Genomic DNA, 20,708 nt, shown 5'->3' with positions numbered 1-20,708 from the left:
ACAAAAAAAAAAATTAAAAAAATAAAAAAATGCAACATAAACCGCCTACGATACTCTAACATACAAACAATGTAACAAAACCATTGAATCTGAACATCGGATTAAATAAAACGAAATCGTATAAAACAGATGGGATTAACGGAATCAAGCATGAATACAGTCGATGAAGATTATTATGTAATAAAGATTGCTTATACCTCTTCGGTAAATCAACGATTTGCTTAGGGCCGATTTGATTTCCTGCAAAATTAACCTTATTAAAACCTATAATCCATCATAAAATACTGAAATTAGATAATACCGTATATGATTTGTCTTCAAATGCGTTGAATCATGATCAAAATTATTGGATCGATGTTAGTCGCCTTCGTGTTCGCCGAGTTCGTCACAGAGGAAAAGAGATGAAAATAGAATTAGGGTTTTGAAAGGAGAGAGAACCGTGTTTGCGTGAATGATATTATGTTCAATCCTCAACTATTAGGTGTGCCACATGGATGATGACATGGCTGCTTAGTTGGCTTGCACCAAGGGTGACATGTGTCCCCCATTGGTTTGCTTTATTAGATATATAGATTGATCCGGTTTGTTACAAATGGATCTGTTATTTTACTTATTAGAAATATGATCTAGTAAATGATTCTGATAGCATTTTTGTATTTTTATGAAACAGTTTTCAAATAAACGTATGTTTCTAGGTTATTTTGTTGAATGGGTGTTTATGTTTTCGACCAAATTGTTTAACGAATATGATATAAGAATATAAATATTAGTTGGAAGAATTATAAATTTAAACAATGTTCTTGTTATACATGTGTCAACAAGTAGATTTCACATATATCACTCGAATAAAATTTCTTTGGCCGGCATTGTCCTTGCATAGTTAGGGATTGCAATGGGTTAGATATCACTAATCTTATACCCATACTTGTTTGTAAAATCATGTTTTATACCCGGTTCAAAACGCGTCTAGTATTCATCGGACAATTACCTATCGGGTATCAAGTGTACCCATTAATGTTTTAAAACATATGTGTTTTGATTTTCAAGTAATTTTTTTTATAATTCTATGTTAGTATGTTTTTAAACTCTAAAATAATAAAAATATAGTAAACTACATACATATAATTAATACCATATAATATTTTACACAACCAATATACATAATGTTAGAAACTGGAAATTCGATTGATTCAAACAAAAACAAGAACATGATAGTTGGCCAATTCGAGAAGGCTAATCTCCGCTTCTAAGGTATAAAACCCTAATTTCAGATAAACAAAACAACGACCTAAAACTTGACAAATCTAGAAATATAAATACTAAAAATATGCCAGCAGTTTCTGCCCACGTCTCCACCTCCTTAATTCTCGAATAATCCCCTGTTTTCTTGGTCCTTTTTCCCGCCAATCAATTTTCCTCCGCCTCTTTTCCCCCCATCCAATCGCAACTGCTCTGACCCGATTTGACCTGACCCGGTTTGGCCCAACATCGGTTTCGTATCAATACTTCCTGCCGGGGAAAACAACTTGTCCTCAAGTTGGGTGACAATCAACTGAGCTGCTGGTCCAGAAGTGTGCTCCTCAAAGGGTTCGATAGCGAAGTGGTTAAATGTTGCGGATGGCTGCAGATTCGGTGGCAGTCCCATAAGCTGGTACTCCTTCCCATTCAAGTGAATTGTAGAAACATTTCCTTCCAGTTTGCTTGAACCATGTTAAGCGTTGCAAGCCATTGAATACCGAGTACCGCATCAGCTCCTCCCAAATCAAATGGCTGGAAGTCTTGTTTGATTTGTAGGTTCGCAATCTGCAGCACCAAATTCTTGCAAATCCGGTTGCATTTTAGGACATCACCATTCCCGATTTGGACTCCGAAAGGAGAGATGAAGTGGGTGACGAGGTTCAGGTTACTGACCAACTTATCTGAGATGAAATTGTGAGTGGACCCACTATCAATCAAAACTAAGATTTCAGCCTTGTCTATATTGCCCCGAAGTTTCATGGTTGTTAGAGATGTCTGACCAAATAACGCGTGGAGGCTGATCTTAGCTAGTTCGTCGGTGCACTCCTGCTCGTTTTCAGTTGTTCCTTCCTCATTCGTGATCTCAAGGAGTTTGAACGTCCCCGTTTTACAACGATGTCCAGGGCCATATTTATCCCCACATCGAAAACATTCACCCTTGAGGTAACGGCTCTGTTTTTCTGCATCGGTGAGGCGGTTTTCAGTGGGTTTTTGGACAGGAACAACTTGGTTAACATTGCTTGAATAGGCTAGTCGTGGATCTGTTGTTGCTACGCCCGTAGACTTGATAGTTTTTCCTGATAAGGTGTGGCTGAGTTTGGACTCAAACTCGAGGGCAATGCTCATGGCCTTGTAAACCGTCCTTGGTTTATGAATTCTGACATCTGCCTTCAGTTCTTCTTTTAACCCATTCAAAAACACCCCTAGTAGACAGTGCTCGGGCCAGTTAGACACCCGAGAAGACTGTTTCGCGAATTCCTGTCTGTATTCTTGCACAGTACCGGTCTGCCTTACATTGCATAAGTGTTCATCCGGATTCTGAAACTCAGCAGGCCCAAAATTTTTATGAAGGGCATGGACCAGTTCATCCCAGAATTCAATCGCCTGATCTGTAGAAAGCCATGAGTAAAAATCAAGAGCATCACCTTCAAAAATGCATTGTAGCCACATCAACCTTCTCATCCTCAGGAATGTTGTAATACCAGAAATACTTCTCGGCCTTAAGGACCCACCCACGCGGATCTCCATCACTGAAAGTCGGAAAATCCATCTTGTTATGAGGTCTGAAGTGTCGATTATTGCTTCCAGAAGAATCTTCATTGTCAAATCGGTTAAACCCCCCGCCAGTTTTTTCCTTCTTTTTGCCGCGTGCCTTGAGAGCAGCAACATCATTCTGTAGGGACTCCATAGAGGACGCGATGGCTGCTAATTGGACAGCCACAGGGTCAGGGTTTGAAGGGTTAGGATCTGGATTCCCTCGTGTAGCAGGCATCTTCGATTTTGGATAATTGAAAGGGTGAAAGGGTTGAGTATCAGATTTCAGAAATTTCCGATGGAGTGAATGTTTCCCGACAATGGAACCAAATGTTAGAAACTGGAAATTCGATTGATTCAAACAAAAACAAGAACATGATAGTTGGCCAATTCGAGAAGGCTAATCTCCGCTTCTAAGGTATAAAACCCTAATTTCAGATAAACAAAACAACGACCTAAAACTTGACAAATCTAGAAATATAAATACTAAAAATATGCCAGCAGTTTCTACCCACGTCTCCACCTCCTTAATTCTCGACTAATCCCCTGTTTTCTTGGTCCTTTTTCCCGTCAATCAATTTTCCTCCGCCTCTTTCCCCCCATCCAATCGCAACTGCTCTGACCCGATTTGACCTGACCCGGTTTGGCCCAACATCGGTTTCGTATCACATAACTAATGAACTATCATGATAATATAGATTGAATTGATAATTCCGTATCGTAACATACAAATATAAATAAAATCATTAAAATATATATCCCAAAGAAAACTAAGTCGTGAAGCTATTATAATGAAGCATTCCTAAAAAGTGCTTAATGAAAATTTGTGGAAATATGTTTCGGGTAAACGAGTATATAGTTTCAATTAATTGGGTCGGGTATCACCTAATCTCATACTCGTCTAATCTCATACTCGTCTAATACACGTGAAATATTTTTTTCTAATCCTATACCCGATCTCATACCCGTCAGGTATCAGACATACCCATTCTAGATGTTTCAAGTTTTAAATACACCCGTCAGACTCGAGTATTTTAACCATTATTCCTCTGTTTGAACTTAAAAGAGTAGACTACATAAAAGTTAAGCAAGTATTCAACACAAGTGTTTTTGGTTGATATTTTTTTGGCGAATAAAACAAAATAAAAACTAAAAACAATGTCAGAGTACAAACAACAAAGTTCCAAAGTGATTGTTTATTCTTAACAAATATTTTCTGTATTTCCATTTCCATAAAGGAAATAGGGTAATTAGGTGGTAATATGTATATGCATGTTAGGGTGAACGGTGTCCAGTCGGTAAACACCTTCGGCAACGATTGGTGACCACTACCATCTTTGTTTACCGATCATAATTATCAATTTGGGGGGTGTTTTCGGTGAAGGTTCACCGATTCGGTGAAGGGATGGAAAGGGGGAGAGAGAAGGTGTGTGATGGAGTCCATTTCTTATCAACCAATCACACATTTTTCCTTTTTTTAAATAGTTTACCTAAACCCCATTAGTTAAACTATCGCCAACATTTTTTTAGCATTAGATAAACAATTGACATGGCGCTATATGATTGAGTGAATTGAGAGTTTACCTATTCCATTAGGGTGGGGGGTATGGTTAATCACTCTAGGGTGATTGAGTGGTTCTCTACCCAATAATATTATGTCATGTCAACTCCCTATTTTACACTCAATCACTAGGTATGGTTAATCACTCTAGGGTGTTTGAGTTATATATTTTTAACGGTCAAATTTCATTAATCTTTGTACTCAATCACATCGGTGACTGTACCCCGATTTCCCTCACCGAACACCCACTCACCGATGGTCTTCATCATGATGGTGTGGTCACCGATCGGTGACACCCAGTCACCAAATGACTCCCCGCACATCATACCGCCCACCCATAGATAATCACTCTCTTCACCCTTAGAACATAATTTGTATTATACTAATTGATTATTTTTAAAACTAGATAGCTATAATTAAATAATATTCCCCATTTTACCTCTGTTTATCTTTTACATTCAATCTTATAAATTTTTTAAGTCAACTGATCATTGATGATACGAATAAAAGAAAATTGTATTGATATTTTACATGCACTTGGAAAAATTACTAAAATAGCATTAGCTGACCATGGTTTCAAGAATACACACGTAAATTTGTGCCTTTATCAAAGTAATTACTCATTTCTATCAATTGAAAGCCGCTATATCAACTCAGTCCACTAAGATGACTAGGATTTAGCATACGCTTTCGAATGCCGGTTTAGCCCACGCTTTTAGGAACGCCTAAAATTTAATGTTTATTTTGGAAAACTTTTGGTCAACTAAATACTGATTGCCGTTGTTTATTTTCTGAGTTATTACAAGATAAAACACATTAAAAATTGCATATTGAAAATAATAACTATTCATTATTAGAGCATTCACATCCAACCCTCCATTTTTACCCTATATTACACTAAAAATCACTATTTTTTTATCTCCTTTTCAATTAAATAATACTTTTTAATATTTTTATCATTACATTTTCTCTTTCTTCCATTCACAACTACTTTCAAAATATATTAAAAAATTATAAAGGGTGAACAGTGTTCTCTCAAATTTAGAGATGAACAGTAACATTTTCTCTCTTCTCTACTCACAATCACCTACAACCACTTTTTATAAAATAAAAACCCCCTCACATAATTTGAGGGGTTGGATGTCAATGCTCTTACAATTATGAATCGTAGACTTTGTGGAAAGGTTAAAAATGTGAATTTTATATTTTTTTAAACGGTAAAGATTCTATGATTATAAAAAAGGGCTAGCGGAGCTGAAAAAAACCCAAGGTACAAATACAGAAAATAAAATGAGAAGGAAACAATCAATTAAATTATGACATCTCTAACATTAAAATTCTTCCATCTCTCCCAAACGAGGCCTGCTATCTTTGATCTTTCCTTGATCCACATAAACGAATTCTTCTTTATTTCTTCCACCGTGTTTCGTACAGATATATTGCAATCATAAAATTCAAGCGAATTCTTCGATTCCATATTTGCCACATCGTTGTCATTATAATAGCCTTAATTACATTCTTCCACGCTGTCGATCCTTTGAATGCTTTCACTTGCCGAAGAATGTCTTCACAGTTGTTAATTTCTTGCTGATCTATTAGTTTTAACCATACCATAATGTTCCACCATGTTGCACGAGCTAGTACGCATATAAATAATAAATGTTCTATCGATTCCTCCTCAACACCACACCTCGAACACATTCCGTTCTCTAAAGCAATCCCTATACGAGACAACTCTAGTTTAGCCAAGATACAATTCTTTGTAGCTCTCCAAACAAATAAATTGACTTTTGGCGGCACCCATTTATTCCAGAATGTCCATTCCACATCGCCTTCTATCGCTTCTCTTCTGTGTATTTCACTCCTAAGAATTGAGACTGAAAGTAATTCGTTTTCTTTCAGTTTCCATCTCTATGAAGCTTCCTTCTCAATTATGTTGTAATTGTTTAGGACTCCCAAGAGCTCCAGATATTGGGCCCATTCTTGAGCATTCTTTGGCCCACGAACCCACTCCCAAGCCCAGCCATGCCTTTCTCCAATTTTTGTAGCACATTCATATACCTGTATGTTTTTATGTTTTGCCAAACCAAAAACAACAGGGAACTTGTCCCTTAGACTTGTTTCCCCAGCCCATATGTCAACCCAGAATTTTGTTTTTTTTTCCATTGCCCGATTTTACAATCAGATTTTTACTTAACGACAAATTCAACTTCGTGAACTCCTTGTCTACCCCAATGATATCTTTCCACGTACCACATAACTTATTTTTTTGACGGAATAAACATAACTGGCCTTTTCTTCGAATGGATTGCTTCAACCACTTTAACCCAGAGAGCTCCCGGGTTTTCTTTAAACTTCCACCACCACTTCGCTAATAAAGCGAGGTTTGCGCTCCTAATATTCCCTATCCCTAATCCCCTATACCCTTTTACTTTTACCATTTTACCCCATGCAACTCATCTCATTTTGCACTTCCCGTTCTTTTTACCCCAAACGAAGTCCCTCCTAATTTCTTCAAGATCATTTATCACTTTTTTGGGGGGGGGCTAGGAATAGAGATAAGTAGTAGTTTGGTAATGCCCCGAGAACCGCTTTCGCTAATACAGTTCTACCCGCCATCGATAAACATATAGCCTTCCAGGATGAAAGCTTAGAATTAAATTTTTCATATTTGCCCCAACCGGAATCCCCAAGAAAACAAAAGGTAGTTTCCCAGCCTTACAATTTATTACCCCTGCCATTTGTTCAATTTTCTCCCCATGGACACCAACCCTGAATGAATTACATTTACTTAAGTTAACCTTCAACCCCGAACATAAATAAAAACATCTTAATATCCGGTTTAAGTTTTTAATATTCCTATCAGACCATTCACCTAGAAATATTGCATCATCCGCATAACAAAGATGTGAAATCATTGGCCTCCCATTTTTTTATCGAAACCCCTAAAATACCCCAATCTTTATAGCCCTTTTCATTGTGACATTCAAAGCTTCTGATGCCAAAATAAAAAGAAAAGGTGATAGCGGATCCCCTGGCGTAACCCCCCAACATAATTTAAATTCATCCGTAGGCGATCCGTTTACCAAGACGGATGCTCTGCTTATAAAAAATTAAAATAATTTTAAAGTGTTGTGAAACATTGGAGTCTGTATTGCTTATTAAATATCCTGAGTCGTTTTATATGGGTAAATACACATCTTATTATGACAAAAGAAATTTAGAAATAAATAAATAAGTAGATAAGCAATGATTCATATTGTTTTTGAAAGACCAAAACTATCAGACTGACTGATTGTAAAAGGGTCAAGTGAGTCGTAAACAACCTCACTCACAGGTTAAACCTGTAAATATCTTAAGTTCTCACTTTAAAAAAATTAAGAGGTGGACCTGTTTGTTAATTAAATGCTCAACTCGACTATACATATTAACATCCCGACCTAAACATGATATGTTTATTAAACAGGCTAGACACGTCAACAAAGTTACATCCCAACCTAAACATGACATGTTTATTAAACAGGCTAGACACGTCAACAAAGTTACCAACCACAAATCTACTTATTTTCTTGTCCAGTTTAAGACGTTTCTAGTTCGGTTTGAAACTGGTGATTTAAGGCGGAAAGGATCAGTTCGGTTTAAAGACTGTGTTCTATCCGGTTCGGTTCAGTTTTGTCCTATTTCACAAACCACCGGTTCAATTCGATTCGTTTTCAAACATGTCCTGTGATAAGAACATAATACAACAACAACCATACCCAGTAAATCCCACAAATAGCAAAGCTACTTATAGGGTCTGGGTAGGGTGGAATGTAGACAGACCTTGCATCTATCCATAGTAGAGAGGTTGCTTCCAGAGAAACTCTCGGCTCGAAAACGAACAGCATACCAACACACCAAGTCAAAGAATATAGAAATAAGAAGTCACCCATACCAAGAAAGTGATCAGCGTGACACAATATAATGTAAATCATATATAATAGCATACAACATCATTTGGGCATAAACACAAGAAGGCAATAACCGGAAAAGTCCCTTAAAGAATAAGAAAATCCTACGTTCCTAAAATACACCTAGGGGCTAAGACCTTATTGCAATATCCTCTAGAAGTCTTTAAGGGACTTCTGTGATAAGAACAGAATAAAAGAAGCAATACAGAAGATGTCTAAACTCCAGTTTCTCATTACCCTTAGAGTTAACAAACTAACTAATAGTTGATTCGTTTACTACAAGATAACCCTTCTTTTAGTCTATTCTCTTATACATGGAGTTGACAAGAAGGTGCAGCTATCATTTGTACAACTGTGTTGTAAAAGCGATGGAAATGCGGTGTCTCGAGTCACTAGCGTAGGTGTTGACTCGAGCCAATTATGAGTATAGGAAAAGACATGTTGATCCATGGTTTCGACTGAATAATGTTAGTACAGGAATATTTATTGACTTAGAAAAAAAAAAGTTGTGATGAATGTTGTAATCATACCAACACTAATACAAGGTATTGACAACATATGGAGTTAACTCGACTACTGGAGTAGTTGATTGTAGGACGAGATATTCTACTAAGCGTCGGTCAAAAGCAGCCAGCATATAATGAAATAGAAATCCCAACCAAGCTATAAATTTTGGTCAAAATAACGGACAATCTAAGATTTTTTGACTGTTATCCCGATCGAGGGGCTGGGGCAATGCATGTCGGCTGTTGAGTATAGGGCTATCCTCAAATACCGGCTGATGATCCCTATGTATTCAGAAGACGAAACCTGCCCAATTTGCCGTAAAGCCTGCATGGATAAATACGGGGAGCATGCTATTCATTGTAAGGAGCTCCCTGGTTTCAAATATCGGCACGACTGGGTGAGAGATGTCTTGGGGGACATCTTGAGGAGAGCGGGGATTTCTGCCAAGAAGGAGGCCCCTGTGAATTTCCTTACAGATCCGATGGAAGGGAGATCTACATTAAGACCAGCGGATCTGCTCGTTTTTGGCTGGGCGGGAGGGAAACATGCTTGTGTGGATCTCACAGGAGTCTCCCCCTTAGCTGGTTTAAGGGAAAGCGGGTTTGTAGCAGGACAGGCTATAAGGAAAGCGGAATCTAAAAAGGTGGATAAACACGCTAAAGCATGTGCTGATAACCAACATGCATTTGTCCCCTTCGCCTTCGACACCTTTGGCTCCCTAGCTCCAGAAGCTATCCGTTTGTTGACTAGGGTCCAAAAGGTTGTCCACAGCAGTTGCTCATCAACAGGGGGGCAGGGGTTTGTCTTTAATAGGCTAGGGTTTGCTATTCAGAAGGGGGTAGCGGCGCAGCTTGTTGCTCGCTTACCTGCGATATTGATGTAACTCGGCCAGTTGTTTATATTCAACTAATTAATTAATGAAAAAAAAAAAAATTAAGCACAAAAAAAAAAAAAAAAAAATCTAAGATAAAACTAAATCATTAAAAAGGATTTATTTTGCTTCAGGTTAAGAGATCATTTCTTCACTCAGTTTCCACATTCCCATCGTTGCACATACAAGTAAAGTCAACCACCAGTCCCTCGCCATCCTATCATCAGACTCTTTGTGAGATCACATCAAATTACTAGCAAAATTTTAAAAAGTGAGGGTATATTTTCAACAGATGAAAGTTTTCAATCGCATCTAACCATATGAGTAATTTTTCATGTGGCTTGAACTTCTGGTTCGGGTTGTGGTGGAGATGTGACTTGTTCGGTTTTGTTTGAGTTAGGAATGTACTTCCAACAACGTTTGTGAACCCCGCTAATTTTCTTTGGAGCATCAGCAGCCGGTACACCTACACCATCATAAACATTAGAGTGGTTAGACACTTAACACGAGTATTCCCAATAATACTTGTAAGGTCAAAATCAAACTAATCTTATGTGTCAATTTTGATACAAGTTGTTCGATTTCACATAACAGAAACGTAGCAAGTACTTTGTAACAAATTTTACTGAGTGGAAGCTTTTGTGTAATGAAAATGAACCCAAAATTCATAACATTTTGATCACGAAAAGACCTAGGTTGACCTAAAAGTCAGAATTTATAAATTTTATAGTATGCTTTCTCACCGAGCTTTCTTTGACCATTTATTTTCAATTACAACTCAGACAAGAAGCTTTCGCACCACATTCCTATACTCTCATACTCTGATACTCATATTAGATAAATTACTTTTAACCAACTTTAAAACGAATTACTTAACATAACCCACCAACAACAATTCAGGTTTTTAAGATTTTTTCTGTCAAATTTTTCTTCTCCAAACTACTTGACTAGAATTCTACAAAGTTGATCTAATTGATATGAGGAAGAGAGTTTAAACATCTGATAACCCTTTTGTTTGGGTCAGATAACGTGAAAGTACAGTAAGGGGCTGTTTGGCAACTTCTGAATGGTTAAGTGCTGAACCAGTAAGAGGTCTGAATCATTAAGTGCTGAACCAGTAAGAGGTCTGAACCATTAAGAGCCAGTATAATGCTTAACCGTTCAGAGGCAAATGTCTGACCAATTCAGATTAGAGGTCTTAACCATTCAGACTCTGTATAATTCTTAACCATTCAGAGGCAAATTTCTGAACCGTTCAGACATTTGCTCGCGAAACAAACAGTCTAACCCATTAAGTGTTGAACCAGTAAGAGGTGAGGTCTGAACCCTTAAGAGCCTCATTAAGAGGTAAACAAACAGCCCTTAAGTCAGTAACGGTTAAATTTATTTTGCATTAGAATCTACTTTTAAACTAATAGTTATGCTAAAAAGTTAGAAAGAAGGGGAGAAAAACATATCTTGATGGATGAGACTCATACCAACAATCTTAAGTAAGTATAAAATAAAACTTGACCTTAAGTATCTATTTCAGTACATATCTAATGTATAAATCGTTTACATAATTTCTTTCATCGACTTAAACAGCAATTTAAAAGCCCTGAAAAAGAACAAATTCACCACATACAAACTTGCATAGCCTACAAATTCTAACCTAATCTTAAAGTTGATAAAACTGCAAGCATTAACCAGCCTCATTTGCTAATAAGATCATACTACCGTGGATTTATAAAGAGGGTGGCGTTAGGCGTTCGTTTGTTTATAGATGATATTTTAGCTTGTTAACTTTTGAGCACTAAAAATAAGATATTCTCACCATATGAGTCTAATTTGTTCAAATACTCGAACTCATTGCTAAATCAATGGTCAGATTTATTCAAATAGAATCGCATAAGGTACCGCATCATACAACATCGGGTATGTTTGGCATGGAGCTTCTAGCTTTAAGTTTTTTAGAAAAAACTCAAACTCAATAAAAATCCTTGTTTGGTTGAAGGAGCTTGAAGCTTTTGGTTGCACGCTCCTACTAGTAGCGTTTAGGAGCTACAAGCTTTTAGGGAAAAAATGACTATTTTAACCTCTAAAGATAATGAAATTTTTAATACACAAACTTTTTAAATTTTTAGTTATGTCTATTTTGGTCATTTTATACATTTTATTAAAAGCTCCAACTACTCTGCCAAACACCAAATATATCTAAAAAGCTACAGCTACTAGCTACCAGCTACAACTACCAGCCACCAGCTATCAGCTTCTAGAGTAGCCACCGGTTACTTTTGCCAAACATACCCATCATGTGATGCGCCCATTTGAAAACCAAGCATATTACCTTTTCCTTAATTATTGGTCCACTCATATTTCAATTTTACCTAATGCAAACTAAAATAAAGAGAAATCAGACGACTCACCATCTTTGTGAACAATCCCCCAAGCCTTCCCATGCTTGCCATCCTGTAAAAACAATCACCAACGTCAATGAATCAGGAAATGCAAAAACAGATAATAAATGTCTGATTTGAAATGTCATTTCTGCAGGATTAAAATAGCATGGTAACCCTATAAAACCCTAAAACCAAAAAACACACACACAATAAATAAATAAATAAAAGATGGTGATGATGATTTGAAAGAAGAGAGAGAGAGAGACTTTGTAGAGATTAATCTTGGTGATCTGATAAGCAACACCCGACCAGTGAGTTTTAGCCATTTGATAACCAATCCCCCAATTCGGAAGAAACTCAGCCACCTCGAACAGGTTCTTCTTCTTCTTCTTTCTCTTACATTTCGACACTGTTGCTGCTGTGCTAGGGTTTGAAGATGTGCTAAAGCTTCGTTTGATTAAGTTGAAAGATAATTGCTTCCATGAATTACCTACTGATCTGCTCGCCATCATTGCCGCTAGTTCGGCGATTTCAAGCCCCCCCTTCAGTTTGTACAATTGTCGGTTGAGTATACAGGCCCGGCTCAAGCATAAGTGAAATGAGGTTTTTGCTTTAGGCCTCACATTTTGAAAGCCCCAATTTTAGAAAGCTAGTATTATTCATTTTCATAAGTAAATAAATATATACATGATGATATAATATATATTTCTAAAGAGAGATGAGAAGAAAATTCTAAAATAGAAGGAACAAGATTAATTTTCAGTTCTGTGTTTTTTTTTTTTTTTTTTTGGGTAAGAAAAGTTAGAGATGATGGGGAAGATAAACATTGAGAATGTGAATATTAAAAATTTAGTTTTTTATCCTTAGACTACATGGTATGGTGATGGACCATCCTTGGAGGATGATCCGCCACGTAGGCGCCACATCATAGTCCTCCCAAGGATGGATCATCCTCCAAAACTAGGGGGCATGGGAGGATGGTCCTAGTCATCATCCTCCACCACTTTTATATTTTTTTTATTTTAAATCTCCATCTTTTTTTAAACATTTAACAAATAAAGTAATAAAATATTTTAATTAATATTATAAAACATTACATAAACATAAAAAAAAATTAAACTTAAAAAAAATAAACTAAAAAAAACATAAACTTAAAAACCTAAAGTTAAAAAAAAAAACGTAAAAATATCCTAACATACTAAAATAAGCTACTAGTCGTCGTCTTCAATGTGGTGGGCGGGTTCGTTTTCAGCGTTGTTCCAAATATGCTCCACCAAGTCCGCTTGTAGGTTGTGATGTGTGTACTCGTTACGTAGAGCGAAGGCGTTCAAATCTTGTTCTTCCTCACTAACTGGAACAGAATTTCCAGTAGACGCGTTTTCGTCGTAATCGCATATCGCTCTCCCTTCGTCTTCAATGATCATGTTATGAAGGATGATACAAGCGTACATAATGTGTCGTAACCTCCTTGGTGTTTGCGAACGTGCTGGAATAGAAATGATGTGCCATTTTTTTTGTAGAACACCAAAAGCCCGTTCAATATCTTTTCTTGCGCCCTCCTGAAACTTTGCAATTTTTTTCCTTTTGTCGTCGGTCGGGTGCGGGACAGTTTTAACAATTGTCGAGTACGTTGGGTATATCCCATCGGCTAGGTAGTAACCTCGCCTGTACTCCACCCCTGAAACCGTAAAGCTTGTGTCTGGACCTGTACCCGCCACTACATCATCAAAAATCTGGGACTAGTATATGATGTTGAGGTCGTTGAGTGACCCGGGTAGACTAAAAAAAGCATGCCATATCCAGAGATCCTGTGACGCAATAGCCTCTAGAATGATAGTCGGATGTCCCTGATCTTGTGACAACTGGAAAATAACTGGTAATTCCGTACAATCTAATCACTATTTATATTTCTAAATCTCATGCATTTAGCGTAATTTAATTACGTAACTGTGTCGTATACTGGATATCAGTGTAAGGACAAGAAAACAAATCTAAAACATATGCTGGTTTTCGTCATATTTCGAAACCAGTCAAACAATGTCCTAAAAGTGTTGGTAAAAAGTGATGCATGCACTATTCATGGTTACACTATTCATGCCAGCAAAACCGTGAAAACAGAACGAAACACTGAAAAACGACACACGGATAACATAACTGAGTCCATTATAATAAGAAAACAATAATACGAAAGCATATCTTGCAAAGATACAAGACCTTCCAGTATGACGCCCTAATTGCAAAAATGACCGTTTCGGCCAAAAATATGACATTTTAACTCGTCCGAAACCATAATTTAGCATTTCCGGGACTTCGGAATTATGTCACTTGATGAAAAACACGCTAAAACATTTTAAGGATATCAATAGGATGACCAAAATCATAAGCTTCCGATGTTATATCGCTATGCACTAAACTAGTCCGTTAGCGAACCGACGAGCTAGTAAGCGCTATTTGCGACATCAAAACAACCAAACGAAGAAGCTAGTGAACTAGTTAAGCTTAAGTTGGAACTTGAAATCACTTCATACATCATTTGGTTGCGGGATGACAACTTGCGGCAAACTTTCGTCGGTACGAAATGAAAGTGCCATTAACTAGCCGACGCCTAAACGGAAAGTATTTAAGATATCAAAATACAACTTACACTAGTCTAGCGAGCTAGTTAACCGTATTTTGGCGTCGTAAACGCCTTGAATAAATGCTATAGTGTCGATGGAAAATTAAAACCATAGCTCCCGGTATTACATTACAACTTTTGTATATCACCCGATATCGAACCGGCGAGCGAACTAGTGGTATTTTTACCATTCAAAACTTATATCCACTAAACTAGTAAACTAATTAGAGTTTGTTTACAACTCTAAACTATCATAAACACCCTAAATACCCCAATTAATTTAATTACTAAAATATCTTCAAGTTATATTTATCATCACATGTTTTATTTAAAAAAAAAAAACAATCTAATCACCATACTTGTACACCCATCGGCCATACCCCCATTTCAATCATCTACATTAATTTAGAAATGGTGCAAAGATTTCAAGTATGGATGCATGAAAGTTGTTGTTGACTAAACCCTTTATACCATTCTTTACTACCATTCTTTACAACACTTCTCATTAAAAAAAAAAAAACAAACAAACCATCTTGTTTGCTCCTCCACTCACGGCTCATAGACATCCAAGAATACCACCCTTTTTCACTTCCTAAATAGCATATTTTAGCCTAGTTTAAACCATTTCAAGATCATCTAAGCTAGTAACAAGCATGGATCATCATTAGGAGCTTTCTTGGAGGCTTAATCTTCTTCTAATTTTCTTATTTTGGCTTGTGCAAAGTTGTAAGACTTCTAAACACCATATTTATGCTTCTTATTACTAGTTAATCTCAAAAGTACAAGTTGATGATCTTGAATTTAAGGTTAAACACAAACAAAAACCTTAATCTCAAAGCTAATAAACACTAAATCTAACTATATTATGTATTATTATGTGTTGATTAGTGTAGTTAGTTTGTGTGATCTTGTTATTTATGTTGATCTTGTTAATATTAGTGATTTAAAGTCTATGTTTATGATGATCTTGTGAGTAGATTCTTGTAGTATTCAAGACTTGTGTTCATCTTACCATGATGAACATAAAAATGTGACTTAAACATGGATATGTTTAAATCTTGAAAGATCGTCATCCTCACTTTCATGAACTAAATATATATTTTTTTTGATTACATAAAGAAACAAGTGTTTAAATGGATTTAACACTAAATTTTGAAAGTTTATTAAGCTTTGTTCCTACAAGTGAAGTTTAATAACTTGATTATTATGAAATATCACCATAAAAAGTCTAGTAATCATGGGGTTAAAGTGGGAAAACTTGATTTGACCTTATGACAAAAATGATGTATTTAAAAGTCTAGTAAAAATGTAAAGATTATTTGTTATAAACAAGTGGTTAAAAATACACTTATAAAGTTCATGGAAATGAGGGTTAAAATGTATGATATCATGCATGTAAAATTGGGGTAATGAAACTTGATTTGGAAATTGATTATGATTATGGTTTAAACATGGTTTAAACGCGTTTTTATAACGTGGGAAACGTCATAGTTTTAGGGGAAACTATGGCGAATTTTCTAAAAAAATCTAATCGCGATTAAAGAGGGGATTAAAGGGTGATTAACAAGGTTAAACGCGATTAGTGGTCTTAAACGTCATTATGGAAACTTTGATGGGAATATTTAAGGTTTAAATATTCAAGAAGTTATTATGAACTTAAACTTATATTTTTACAAAAATAAATGGGTAAAAATATAACAATGTGTAAATATAATTTTTGGTAAGAAAAATTATATATTTTTGAAAACTTGCTAAGTGCATGTGATGTGTGCTATATATGTGTATGTATTAGATTCCTATAGGGTGATCAAAATAAATATACATACATGTTCCTACATGGTCCAAGAAATGCTAGTAAAATCGGACAATTAAATAGAATGGTCGAAACGGAAATACATAACACTTGATGATGACAAATTGGGCGTATCGACATCGTGAACAAGTTACTACAAAGTCGAGTCTAAAATAACATAGATGACATGGGCTCGGCCCAATGAGATGGGCTCGGCCCAATGACATGGGCTCGGCCCAATGACATGAGCAAAGGCTCAGTGACATGCGTGCACTGCACGAGAACGTGTGAAGAAAGAAGCCGATCACACATAGGTCAGTACACAAAGAATACATGAATACGCTTATGAATTCAATATGTATAGAATATGTGTATATACATAACAATCGAGCGAGTAAACTATCAACGCTCTAAAATACAAAGTTGTTCCAAAGATAACAAATGAGAACATAATAAAGAATTCAAGATGAACAACTTGTACGAGGTCCGAAAGACCTAGTGTCTAACGAGATTAGTACACATGTAGGTTATTGACACGTACGGACGCTCACTTCGATATCATAATACACGGAACGCAAACTTGTGAGTTCATGTCCCTCCTTTCACCGTTTTCAATGTTTTGTTTTCAAAAACATCGAGGGGAAATACATGCTAAAACTATTGGTATGTTAGTTACGGAGTAGTAGATAACATGATCAATGTGCATAAGTAGGGAGATAACATTAGTAACCATTAATCACTTAGTGACCAAGGTGCAAAAGGTGTAGATCTATTGGGCTTGAGGCACGCCCCACTCCTGGTTGGTATACCCTGGAGTGCTTTTGTGATCCCAAATGATGACAAAGTGTTCTCGGTTTGGTTATTTACTTATGGTACATTATGTCAGGGGCTCGCTACCCACTGATAGATCCTTAACAGACTCCATGAATGAATCAGAACATACCATGATTACAAGATAACATTTACGAGATTTCATATGATAACAAATACTGCATGAACTCGCTCAACTTTTTGTTGACTTTTTAAAACTACATGTATTTCAGGAAAAAGGTCTTGAGCCGGTGATTCACTATGGGATTCGGGAAAACAAATGACAACGATTGCCACTTTTGAAGGGTTTGTATTCTATATCCCAACTTCGTATGGGTATATTGGAAACAAAGCCTTACTAAGTTTTATGTTAAAACTATCTTTTGTGATGTGTAAAACAAACTGATAACTATGTTACGTCTAAGGTTGTGAACATGTATGGTACTTGAAACTACTTTTGGGAAAATATGTAAATATTCGTTGGAAGTTATATATCTATGGCATCGTTGTTGGTTCATGTTGTTAAAACATTTGGATGCAATGATTACCTTTCTTACGTCATACACAATACGCTTCTGCTACTAGCAGGGTGTGACAGATCTCCCCTAGTATACTGACCTTGCCATGCAACCGAGCAGCTCTGCCACTGCCAGTGCATGCAATCAATGCTCCCGAGCATTCCTGGGAAACCATGTCTCTGTTCGTGTGCCTGATATAATTTTTGTACGTCGTTTGCGTTCGGTTTCCGCAGATATCGCTTGCTATACAATTTGACAACCCATTGGCAAAACTTGTACAAACATCGACGTGCGGTTCTGTCAGACATCCTAATGTACTCGTCTAATGCATCTGGTGCGTAACCGTACGCAAGTTGGCGAATGGCCGACGTACATTTTTGTAAATTGCTGAACCCCCTTTGCCCTCTAGCATCGTTTCGCAATGTAAAAAACGGATCAGACTGGGCCATGTCGCCTGCAATACGTAAGAACAGTTGACGACTCATGCGGAAACGACGTCGAAAAATCTCGGCTGGGTACACGGGTTCGTCGGCAAAATAATCGGCTACTAGTTTATCGTGGCCGGCTATAAATTTAGAACAAAAAATAAATGAAGCTAATTAAAACATACATTTTAAAATCTACATAAAACATAAGGAAAAAAAATTAAAATACCTTCTTGGTCTCGATTATATTTTGCTCGTCTGGTTAGCGGTTGGGACGACCCTTCAGCGGCCGACATGAACACCTGAGCCGCGTTCATAATCATGTTGTGCATAATAACATCCTCTTCCGAAGATGATGAATACCACTCGGACGAAGACGATGAAGACATAGAAGAAATTGAAGAAATGGAAGAAACGGGTGAAGCCATGATAATTTTTTAGCGAGAGATGGGGTGGAAGCGGGTAAAAAATGATACAAAATATGATGACTTTTTATAAAAAGGGAAAAGTGGTTTATAAAATGTGAGAGAGATGGGGTGGTAGTGGGTGAAAAGTTGTGAAAATTGGGGTTAAAGAAGTGAGTATTTATAAAAATGGAAGTGAAATGGGTGTATTTTAAAAAAATAGCCGTTGGGTTTTTTTTTTTTTATTAAAATTCAAACGGTCAAAAGTGGGGGGCCCACATTTATTGCATCGTCGCCAACGTCTACTTTTGGACGCTCAGGACGGGGACGGTAGGGGGCGGCACGGTGTTTGGACCGTCGCCGACCCGCGACGGGCCGGGGCCGACCCCCATACCGTGTAGCCTTAAAAAAGAACCATGCTTGAGTGATCTATAATGTAGTATGAAACGGAAGTTAAATAATATATTATGTGTATGTATATATGATATAAATACCATATCATTTTTATATGTTATTCAAATAGAAGGGTTATCGGGTACACTTTAAATTTTGCTCAACCCCGAAGGTAACCGATAAAAAGGCCTCAATTTTATTGTTTGCTTTAGGCCTCTACAAACATTGAGCCGGCCCTGTGAGTATAAAACCGAATTAATCGTACAATAACCGAACCGAAACACCGATGAGACGGTTTTTTAAATTTTTGATAACCGAGTGTTGCGATTCGATTATGGTTATTTTTTTTCCGTAACCATAAATAATCGAACCGAACCAAATGTTTTAGACAGACGAATTCACAGGTTTTTAAGTGTTTAATGATGGCCAAATTCATATATATTTAAGTCAAGTGTTTTAGGGATAAATACGGTACTCGTTCGGTACCGAAAAACGAAAAAAATGGGTACCGGTAACGAATACATCGGTTCGGTACCGTTACCGGTACGGTACGATACTGGTACTTACCGATGTTTTACCCGTAAATACTGGTATCATACTGGTATCAAAAAACGAGGAAAGTGGGTATTGGTACCGAATACACCCGGTACGGTTCGGTACCGATGCAGACCAGTACCCGATACCAAATACTCATCCCTAAACTGTTTAAGTGTTTTAGTTATGATCCAAGCTCATTGGCCCATTTATAAATTTACTAATTACTATGATTTGGGACATCAAATAACTAGTTCCTTGTAAATTAAGAAACAAGGTATGAAATCAACAATTTAGTTCATATCGGAACGTGTCACAGTTATGTTTATTGGTAACAATGAGTATAAACTAACTTATTTAACCTTTTTTATAATAATTTTGTATGTTGATTTGTTTGATTATGTGTAAATTGTATGTTGACTTGTTTCAATTAACCGAATCGAGACCGAATTAACCATGAATAACCAACTAACCGCAACCGCATTGACCGAAACCAAACGGTTATGACTTTTGATGCGAATAACCAACTAACCGCAACTACATTCCGAAACCAAACGGTTATGACTTTTGATAACCGAAGTGTGCGGTTATGGTTTCGGTTTTAGGCAATAACCGAACCGAACCGCACCACGCTCATCCCTGGTACAAATAGTAACAAGATTTGACCGTGTGATGTCGCAAGAAGCAAGTCTTGTATCGTTTCGGTTTATTACATAGGAGAATCTGGTCGGTATTGGTTGGCATTTGGTTTAAAGTCATAGATAATTTTAAAGGAATGTGTATTTCATTGAAAACCATCAAAACAAATGTCGGTGCCAGTTCTAATATTAGCTATTGTGGTACCAATGTAGGTATTGATTCAGTTAGTCACAATACTATTTTGAATAAAACCTTTTTATAACTAAGTTTATCCAAGATTTGCGTGAAAAAAAAAATTAAATAAAGTTGCGTATTCGATTTTATATAAAAAAAAGAGTGAATTTCAAATTTTGTCCTTTATCTTTATATCACTTTTCAAGCGGTGTCCTTTGTCTTTTAAATTGACGAGTTTTTGTATTTTATGATTTCAAATCTTGCACGTTATATCCTTTAGGCCTAACCTAGTTAATATTTTTGGTTAAACATGATCATGTGCAAGGCACATGAGGGCATTTTAGTCTTTTTATTTTATTTAAA

At 36.6% G+C, this 20,708-nt stretch overlaps 1 protein-coding gene across 1 annotated transcript; it reads right to left on the bottom strand.

The window, feature by feature from the left end:
* Window positions 1-9,752: 9,752 nt before the first annotated feature.
* On the bottom strand, window positions 9,753-19,349 carry LOC110930279. Its single transcript, XM_035987632.1, has 5 exons — window positions 19,246-19,349; window positions 12,306-12,612; window positions 12,067-12,109; window positions 9,979-10,127; window positions 9,753-9,878 (listed from the first exon to the last, which is right to left on the bottom strand). Exons 2-4 carry the CDS (start codon window positions 12,549-12,551, stop codon window positions 9,994-9,996), a joined length of 423 nt encoding a protein of 140 aa, XP_035843525.1. The 5' UTR covers window positions 12,552-12,612; window positions 19,246-19,349; the 3' UTR covers window positions 9,753-9,878; window positions 9,979-9,993.
* Between the last annotated feature and the right edge of the window lie 1,359 nt (window positions 19,350-20,708).

This window comes from Helianthus annuus, chromosome 3, assembly GCF_002127325.2.
Source record: "Helianthus annuus cultivar XRQ/B chromosome 3, HanXRQr2.0-SUNRISE, whole genome shotgun sequence".
Classification (NCBI taxonomy): Eukaryota; Viridiplantae; Streptophyta; class Magnoliopsida; order Asterales; family Asteraceae; genus Helianthus; species Helianthus annuus.
The sequence above is the reverse complement of the archived record's forward strand: the minus strand, read 5'-3'. Positions and strand labels throughout refer to the sequence as shown.

Coding starts and splice junctions, on each gene's coding strand:
- LOC110930279 (XM_035987632.1), bottom strand. CDS start 12,551: ATGATGGCGAGCAGATCAGTAGGTAATTCATGGAAGCAATTATCTTTC. Junction 12,110..12,305: donor CCAAGATTAATCTCTACAAA/GTCTCTCTCTCT, acceptor TTGTTTTTACAG/GATGGCAAGCATGGGAAGGC. Junction 10,128..12,066: donor GGGGATTGTTCACAAAGATG/GTGAGTCGTCTG, acceptor ATGATGGTGTAG/GTGTACCGGCTGCTGATGCT.